Source organism: Sinocyclocheilus rhinocerous, unplaced genomic scaffold (assembly GCF_001515625.1).
Source record: "Sinocyclocheilus rhinocerous isolate Xijiao unplaced genomic scaffold, SAMN03320098_v1.1 scaffold1053, whole genome shotgun sequence".
NCBI classification, from domain to species: Eukaryota; Metazoa; Chordata; class Actinopteri; order Cypriniformes; family Cyprinidae; genus Sinocyclocheilus; species Sinocyclocheilus rhinocerous.
In genome coordinates this window covers 665,043-674,877 of record NW_015638958.1, presented here as the reverse complement: position 1 = coordinate 674,877, position 9,835 = coordinate 665,043, and the positions used below count along the sequence as shown (strand labels likewise).

At 35.7% G+C, this 9,835-nt stretch overlaps 1 protein-coding gene across 3 annotated transcripts in view; it reads right to left on the bottom strand.

Moving 5' to 3' along the window:
* Positions 1-2,173: 2,173 nt before the first annotated feature.
* The window catches only part of LOC107750338 (nuclear factor NF-kappa-B p105 subunit-like), a 27,713-nt gene continuing 20,051 nt past the window's right edge, over positions 2,174-9,835 (bottom strand). For all 3 annotated transcript variants that reach the window (XM_016565681.1, XM_016565680.1, XM_016565682.1), the window contains 6 exons: positions 8,018-8,120; positions 7,581-7,720; positions 7,415-7,475; positions 6,372-6,538; positions 5,773-5,899; positions 2,174-2,919 (listed from right to left, as the gene is read on the bottom strand). In XM_016565681.1, the coding sequence (XP_016421167.1) occupies positions 2,825-2,919; positions 5,773-5,899; positions 6,372-6,538; positions 7,415-7,475; positions 7,581-7,720; positions 8,018-8,120 (693 nt within the window). In that variant the 3' untranslated portion in view covers positions 2,174-2,824. The remainder of the gene's footprint in view (positions 2,920-5,772; positions 5,900-6,371; positions 6,539-7,414; positions 7,476-7,580; positions 7,721-8,017; positions 8,121-9,835) is intronic.

Genomic DNA, 9,835 nt, shown 5'->3' with positions numbered 1-9,835 from the left:
GCATTATGCAAATATTTTCACATAGTGAGGTAGATATGTGGGGCGTGTTTAAACGAGGCGTTTTAGGAGGGCGTGGACCAGTCTTAACTTTTATAAAGAATATCTCTTTGGGTTTGAGACTTTAGTCTTTGCAACTTTAGGATCTTATCTATTCACAAACAGCTTGTAACACTCCAAAGAGAAAGGAAAACTTGAAATCGCATCATATGACCCCTTTAAACTATTTCTAAAATATGAGACCTCTATCCATAATATTGCTTTCTTTAGCGAAACAGTCATCTTGTCTGAATCAGGAGAGAAATATGCACAGATCCAGCACGGTTTACAAGCGAAAAAAGTTAAAAACAATTCTAAACAAATATGTTGCTAGATTTTAATGTAAAAGGACAACAGATGGACATTTTCACTGGAGGAAATGTAATATGGATTTAAAAATGCCTTGATGGATTTGTTTCTTACACATATACAATTGTATTCAATTCACAATACATTGATTGGACTGGAGTCGTGTGGATTACTTGTGGATTATTGTGGGGTTTTTATCAGCTGTTTGGACTCTCATTCTGATGGCACCCATTCACTGCAGAGGATCCAGTGGAGAGCAAGTGATGAAATGCTATTTCTTCAAATCTGTTCTGATGAAGAAACAAACATTTTTGGGTGAACTATTCCATAAAATGCACAGGACCCAGGACTAAATTTTAATAGATGGGATGAATCCATGAATGCATGAATCCAATGAGGATGCAATCCTATAGTGAACTGATTGTCAACCAGGAAGACAAGCTTGTAAAACAGACAAATAATGAAAAAAAAAAAAATGTAAATCATTTTGTGATTAATCCCGTTTTTCATGTTCCTTTTTATAGAAAGAAAACTAATGTTTAAAACGTGTGAGATGTTTTACACTCAGTATCAGACACTGATATGGATGAATCAATGTATATACACATAAACATTAATGTGTGTGTTTATGTGTAGCTGTACTTATACCACTAAACTGTTAATTGAAAAAATAAGTTGAGTTGAAGAGTTGAAATTTTGAAAAATAACAATAGGAAATTAAAAAAGGTATATAAAATTTTATAAATGCTATTATAATTGCTATTAAAACTATAATTAGCTTAAGACTGCAATAAAAATGTGAAAAGACAAGTATATGATAATTCAAAGAATTAGATGTTTAAAAAGGTACGATTGGACACCATCTGCTGGTGGTTTTATAGAAGACAGCATAATTATGGAATGGAAACGAATATGTGTGCAATATGAAACGTCAAAGCAGCAGTGCACAATGAATTGTTTTATTATAAAAGCATCACAATAAAACCAGTTACAAAGCACACATTTTCCCTCTGTACAACACTGCTTCACAGGGTACAGACATAAATACCAATTTACAGCCAAAAAAACTAAAACACTTTATAGTGCCTGTCAAACCTTTAGTTTGGGGTTTCAGATGGTTTTGTTGCTTTTTAAACACTATTCACTATAGTATGAAAATATTACGGCAGCTAAACACATTTTGGTGACACGAGTCCCCAAGTCAGTTCAAAGGTCGGAGGCCATGTTTAGAAGATTTCACAGAGCAAAAAAAAAAAAAACCCGCTATTCTAGGATCAGTTCTAAATGAACTGAACTGATCCTAGATCAGCATATTATCGGAGTGATATTTTGTCTTATACAGCCTGAGTTCACACACAGTAGAAGAGAATGAGATTAATTTTTCAACAGAAAGATACAAATGCAACCACAAATATTTCATAAAGGGCATTTGAGGCATCTGGTTATTACAATCCTCATACACACATCCTGTAAAGCTCCTCAAAGTCACACACACGCACATACACATACACAGTTCATCAAAATCTAGTCAAACACACTCCAATCACTGCCCAGGACTGACCCTCCTGTTTTTTTAATCAATCAAAAGTGTGGAAGAGAAGGATAATCTCTCAAAGCTTATTAAAATTTTTTTAAAGGGGACATCGGATGCCCATTTTCCACAAGCTGGTATGATTCTTTACTGCCTTAATGAAATGTCTGTAACATACTTAAAATTCCTCAATGGTCAATTACGTAGAAACCGGCTACAAATCGAAACAGCTTACTGGATGGATGACAGACTCAGACAGCCTATTACAAACTGGCTGTGTGTTTTCTTTTCAGCTTTTCTGAGCTGGCAGACATGCCAGAATCCTAACTAAATGCAAAAAAGGCTAAAAAAAAAAAAAATCATCCGATGTCCCCTTCGACAGAACCCGTGAGCAAAAAAATAGGAATTATAGGTAGCACCACTAAATCCAAAATAAATTCTAGCGCCACCCCAAATAATGCTGTTCATCACAGCTGAAGGGGTGAGGGATAACAGTAGAATAGGTCTTTTATAAAGGGAAGAGCTTTTTCCATCATATAACAGATCCGATTGGTCCAGAGGCTCATAATAATCCAGCAGACCTCCTCTTTCCACTCAATTGAAACTAGCCACTTGGAAATTAAAAATGACCAAGAAAATATAGCTCTTATAAAAGGACAAAATAAAACGTTCAAATAAGTGCTTTTTGGTATTATTCGTATTAAAAGCTAAAAAAATAAATAAAAATAGAAGAAAATCCCTGTGACCAGAAAGCTTAAGGACTCCTCAAAGTTCCCTCATTTGCAATTTTGGGTGGAGCATCCACAGTGGGCGGTGGCCAATCAAAGAGTTTGGTAGGCGTGTCCTGAGTGGCGCTGCTGCTGTAGTGAGGAGGGAGAAGCTGGTTTTTAGGGTCAGGCCTCAGTTTGTGAGATTGTGTTTGGAGTCGGCGAGACTGAGGCTGGGGCTCTAGAAAGAGGTCTCCACCCCGCTGTCGCATATCCCACTCTCCTCCTGATTGGAGCCCAGTGTCAAACCCTGAATGGACTTACAGAGCCCTGGACCTGAGAAATCGTTTGTTTTAAGAAAAAGAAGGGCGATTATTAATATTACCGTAAAAGCATTTCAAATATTTTTCCTAATTATTACAGAAAATTTTTATACATTTTTCTTATAAAATATTTTTTTATGAATATAATTCATTTAGAATATATATAAATATATATATATATATATATATATTCGTATTTGGCATTATGATTGCCTGTTAATCAAACTCCCGGCGAAGGGTCAATTGAGCAGCCAAGATAGTGCAAAGTTCAGAAATAACTGGGGCTAAAGAAATGCCTGCTGTTAATGCCATGTGCTGCACTTTTCACACGTCTTTTTAAATAGATCTTTAATGATATAAGGTCTGTGTGTCATTTGGAGCGACCACTCATCATGTGGTGCGACCAATAATAGCAATAACTGCAATTGAATTAAAAATAAAATCTAATTTCTGTGGCTGAAATATGAATCACTGGTACAGTATGCTTAAGTGATTGGCATTTTAAAAACATTTTTATCAGTTTTATGCAAATTACAGGAAAAATAAATCTGCTAACTACATTTAAGAAGGCAACTTTGAAATTATAGAACAAAAATATGACATCATTATTTACACAAACTCAAAATAAATGCCAATACTTTGTTTCTAAACACTTTAATTACTGAGAACATCTATAAAAAAAAACTGTTAAGTTTGCAATGCTGTTAAGAGGTTGGGGTCTATTGGTAAGAAAAAAAAATAAGCATCTAAAGACTATCCTTCAAAAACCAGACAGTTTCCTACTGGAGCAGAAAGAATGCAATAACGTAGCTGGTTTAATTGTGCAGCAAAGGCAGGTTGGGTCAAAATCAGGGAATAGACCAATGGACTCTGTTCACTACCATAAATTGAATGAGAGTGTGTCTAGCATTTATAGATGATGAGTGCATTCAGGAAAGAATTAGATCTCAGGAATTTTCCTCAAGAATCAAATTCAATTCCTCCTCCCAGAGCACCTTCAGTAGGTGCATTGAGGGGGACTATTTTGTGTTTGTGTTTTTTGGAACCTGTGATGCTTTTTCTTTGATTATTTGATGAATAAAAAGTTAGAAATAACAGCATTTATTCAAAATAGAAATCACAGGTCCCAAAAAATATTAAGCAGCACAACTGTTTCCAACACTGATTATAAATCAGCATATCAGAATGATTTCTGAAGGATCATGTGACACTGAAGACTGGAGTAATGATGCTGAAAATTCAGCTTTGCTTCACAGGAATAAATTATATTTTAAAGTATATTAAAATAGAAAACTGTTATTTTAAATTACAATAATATTTCACAAAATTACAGTTTTTTTCTGTATTTATGATCAAAAAGATACAGCCTTGATGAGCATAAGAAACTTCTTTAAAAAAACATAAAAAATCTTACTGATCCTAACATTTCCTAAAACCTTTTGTTTCAGGTTTAAAATAGATTATGACTTTTGGATCGCACTATATTTCTTGAACATCGATGTGTTTTTTATCATACTGCTGTTAAAAGACGTTTATTAATCTCTAAAACATGGCACAACAATACGGACAACCACGAGAAGGAAACTGAGAAATAAAAAAAAACGGAACTTTCCCCTGGTGGCTCACACATGCTCACTCGACCCTGTCGATGACAATGTCAACCCTTCAAATCAAACAGCAAGGTGGAAATACTTATTTCAAAGAAACTGCTCCGGAGTCAAAAACCAAAAGTGCCATATCTTGCTTTCACTTCTGTTCCTGGGAATCCCCTCTCTATTGTCCGCTTCCCCCTAAAACACGGCCATCACTGCAGAGTCTATATGTGAACACTACCGCAGTGTGACGGGTCACCCTGAGACCGAGGGGAACTCCCTCAGAATGCAGTGGCTGTGCTGTTTTGTTGACATCATGCTTGAGTTCACATGAGGTAATGTCAGGGAGAACCACAACATGATGCTATTGTTAAGGAGAGGGGGGCAGGTGACCGAGACTGGCAGTGATTTAATCTGGGGGGTTTACAAACCATATTGTGGGACAAAAAAAACAACAAAAACTCCCCAACAGAACAGTACAGCACAATTCTCACTCATACTACGAAATACCACAGTGATGAGTGCTCTTGGGAAAAGATCAAAAATGCTACACCAATGAGCAAAAAAACATGTTTTGTGAAGATGGTTGCGGTTTAATGTTCTGGTACGCAGAACAAAGGAAATATTAAAAACTGTCATCTAGCCTTTAGAAATGAAAGCAAAAAGCCACTCAAGACCATGCGTTACTGTGATTTTACCACAGTTGAATCTTTTATCAAATATAAACGGTTTTATAAAATAGTGACAACAGAAATGTGATTCAAATATGATCACAATAAAATGTAGTCACATGTATTCAACAAATCATAATAATAAACGATTCTTCTGCCAGGTATATTAGCCTAATTGTCATATGACACTAAAGACTGGGGTAATGTGTAATGGCTGCTAAAAAATGTGCTTTGCCATCACAGGATTAAAATACAATGTTCTTTTAAATTGTATTAATATTTCTCAATTTTTGATCAACTGGTGAGCACAATTCAACTGAAGTTGTCACAGGGTTGTGTGAATGTTACAACGGCTTTGAACTCAGTTTATCTAATCTGAAATAGCATTCAAATGATTTTTGAAAACAAATTTGACTACTTACTCCTTTACAGAACTTAAAGTGCACTTACTACAGGGAAAGTCCCCTGTGGTTATGCATACCAGAGCACAATGGTAATGTTTCATGGATCATTCCTTGTGGGGGGCTAGAAACACCAACTTTTTGCTTTTGTTCAACCACCTAGGCCACATCACCCAGAAAAGCATATATCAATTAATATTACCTGTGAGCTGAGGCGTGGTGTGGACAGCTTCAGGCTCCTTACACACGGCCTGGAGTAAACAGACAGCACTGCTGTTCCCAACATGCTTCAGTCCCTCCACCAGCTCACGCACCGTTCCTCCAGACACCTGCAGAGGAGACAGAACATCAGCAGCTCAAACCAGAGCAACTACAGGATACACAAAACAAAATAAATGTTAAGCCTACTGATATAGTAAATGTTAGAGCAATTCATCTCTTTAATGTCGTTTTGAAAAATATGGGTTGAACTGAAGTAGGTCCCGTAAATCTGGACATTTAAAAAAATATATAATATAATATAATATACAACTTTTTTCGGTCCCAAAGCAGCTGTATTGAAGTGAAAACCGAACATTAAAAATGTATTTCTGTTTACGGCCCCACTTCACACTCGATGCAGATAAGTGACCTCAATTAGTTGACTTTGTTAATAACAATTTTGAACTGGTGCTTCTGCAGTACACCGGTCCATTGTTAACAGAAGATTAAGAGACAACTTATTTTTCTTCTCATTCTCTGGTGTTCATTTAAGATTCATGTAAAAGTAATTTGTAGTCAAAAGGCAGTAAATGAGTTGACCTCATAGCTGTCCAGCAGCTTTCCAGCAGGGCAGGAGCTGAGTCTGAAGGCGCTGGTCAGGATGCCAAGCCCCAGAGCATGAGCCAGACTCTCCCAGCCTCCCGTCTGTTCTTCCAGTGCCTGGCACAACTCCTGCTTTGTGTCAGAGCTCAAGCTCTTCATGTCACCTGCCAACACAAGCCAAACACACATTTAAATGCATACAAACACAAAATTGTTACCTGTTCTTCACACATTTATTGGTTAAAACGTTTTATCTGGGTTTCTACACCTTTCAATCAATTCCCATGAGTTTTCTAAGGGTTAAAGGGTGCATTTATTAAGAGTATTTCCTAGTTGATTCAATATTTAGAAAGGGGAATAACTTAAATATATGTATTTCCAAGTTTTTCACAAAAGTGGAAACCTAAACAATACAAAAAAATTATAATTCAGAAAGAGGATAAATATTAAAAGAAAGAGCCTACTACACTCGTTTTGGGTCAGTAAGTTTTTTTTTTATGTTTTGAAAGAGGTCTCTTTATGCTCATCAAGGGTGTATTTATTTGACCAAAAATGCAGTAATATTGTGAAATATTATTACGATTTAAAATAACTGATTTCTATTTTAATATATTTTAAAATGTAATTTATTTCTGTGATGCAAAGCTGAATTTTCAACATCATTACTCCAGTCTTCAGTATCACATGATCCCTCAGAAATCATTCTTAATATTATAAAAAATTGTTATATTTGTATTATTATAAAACGTTTGTGCAGCTTAATATTTTAGTGGAAACACAATTTATTTCAGGATTCTCTGATAAACAGAAAGTAAAAAAAAAAAAAAACAGCATTTATTTGAAGAATAATTTTTTAAACATTATACATGTCTTTACTGTCACTTTTCAATTCAATGTGAAGAGTTCAGATGTAAAAGCCTCTAAGTGCCATCTGAAATTTTCTCTCATGTGTCAGTTCAGTCATTTCACTTTAATGGCAATGTTTTCATTGCCATTAAAGTGAAATATCTGAACATATATATAGGAGCCTGAGTTAATACCTTGTGGTGGAACGACAATAGTGGTGGGTTGATACTCTTCTCCATTAAGAATATCATAAACCTGATAACACAGATAATACATTACATGCAGAATCAATCACAACCTGCAATGTAATTACATTACATAACACAACAATTATCCAAAGAAATGGCTCTCTATCCCTACCTCTGGGGAGGTTGCCATGTTCAGAGGGGTTGTCCCAGGAATATAGCCTTCATCTTCCTCCTCTTCCTCTTCACATGTACCACACAACTCATCATCTTTGAAGAACAGTGGTTCAAAGTTTTCTTTATGAGGATCTGCTCCTAAAAGCAATGTACACAACACTAATTGGTAACCTCAAGTCGAAGTAATTTAATCTGCTGAATATGGTCAGAAAAGTACTAATTATCACTTGGGATGAGTGATCATATATCTTCAATAAGTTTAAAAAGAAGTAGCTTTTGACTAAATTCTACCAGACATACAGTATACTGTATGCAGAACATTGATGACAGCAGAACAGGTTGTTACAGACAGTTATTTTAAATTTAGTAAATTTTAAATTTTTCAGCATGACAACTCTCATTAGTGACACCTGTAATAAACACACACTTCCTCACCTGCAGCCATCAGGAGCGCGCACAGTTTGGTTGAGTCCCGTCCTGCAGAAATGTGCAGAGGAGTTGAACCGTTATAGGTGACACTGTCTGCATATGCATTACCCTGCACAGACAGAATGTTACACGCATAAAGTCATTCATCAAGACAATTAACGATTAAAACTTCATAAGAACATTATTTTAGCATTTAAAGTAATTATTACTTTTATTCTGCAAGGATGCATTAAACCGATCAAAAGTGATAGTAAGGACATTTATAATGTTAAAAAAATTATTTCAAATAACAGAAATTTCTATTCATCAATAAAGACTGAAAAAAAAATCGATCACATTTCCACAAAAATATTAAGCAGTGCATTAGTTTTCTAAATGAATAACAATAATAAATGTTTCTTGAGCAAATCAGCATATTAAAATGATTCTGAAGGATCATGTTACACTGAAGACTGGAATAATTTCCTAGTATTTCTATTTTAAAATATATTAAAATAGAAAACAGTTATTTTTAATTGTAATAATATATGTTTGTTTTATGTATCTGATTTAACTGTATTTTTGATTAAAAATAAATGCAGCCTTTGTGAGTAGGGATGCTCCGATTGATCGGCTACCGATAACTATCGGCCGATAATCGCTTGGGGAAGTTTGATCGGCATTCTCTATAAAGGCCGATCTCAAGCTGCTGACGCGCGTCAGAGGTTTGGCATGACATGCAGTGGTACCGTCTCAGTCTCTGTCTGGCGCTGGTAAAATCATTATAATGCTGAAGGTGAGGTACAAATCATATTTCTTTATTAAATAACTTATAAAGTAATTTGAAAACTTTCTGTGAGACATAATTTCACAAACAGCGTAAGTGAATCACCGCGCGCACTCTTTCCCTCTCAAAATGCGCAAACGGCTTCAAAATCACATCGCGTCTGCACTATAAGCGAGCAGCATGCTGCACAGTTGAGACAGGAATCGTCACTTGCACAATCGAGGCAGTGTCGCATTGTCACTAAAGTTTATAAATTGCATTTCTTTTTAATTCTTGCCCGTGTTTAACCATTCAACGCGCGCGCTCTCCTGGAGGCCGTGCTCTCATGCACACTCGCAGCGCACACATATAACGCCAGGTTCACATTACTCCGTTTGCAGTGCGTATTTTTTCCACACTCATGTTAACGGAAAGCGTGCACACTGCACACGGTTGGGGTGCGGCAGTGCGTTCCAGGAGCGGTGTGTTTGCAGCAGTGCATAGATCGTTTCCGCACCGAGTCTATTTTTGCTGCGCTGCAAGTGAAGAATTAAAGTGACAGCGCATTGTTTGCGGTAAATATGAACATGGATTGACACGAAAATGTAGTAATTACACCATAAAAGCATATAATTAAAGTCTACTGTGTTTCACAGTCAACACATAGGCTATGGCTTTTTGGCTATAGGTTTAAAGGAAAAGAGCACTTTTAGATAAACAAGTCAATAATAGATGGCACTCGTGGAGGTAGGAAAACAAAGTTCTTCATGAACCGCAGGATTGCTTGTAATAAAGAATTAAATGCAAAAGAAAAGGCAGTAGAGCTGACTGTAGTTTAAATGTTAAGTAGTTTAAATGTTTTGCCACTTGCTTGAGCAACTTAATATATAAATCTAGAAGTAAATGCAAAAGTAAAAAGCATTGAATAATGTGTTGCTTATATTTATTGTGTTTCATAAACGTCTATGAATGATTGTATTACTGTACTGTGTAAAAAAAAGAATCACAATGCTGAAAAAGCATAAGTAGTGACAATGTTTGGATTTGAAATCAAAATAATGAATAAATGTTGTGTTTGT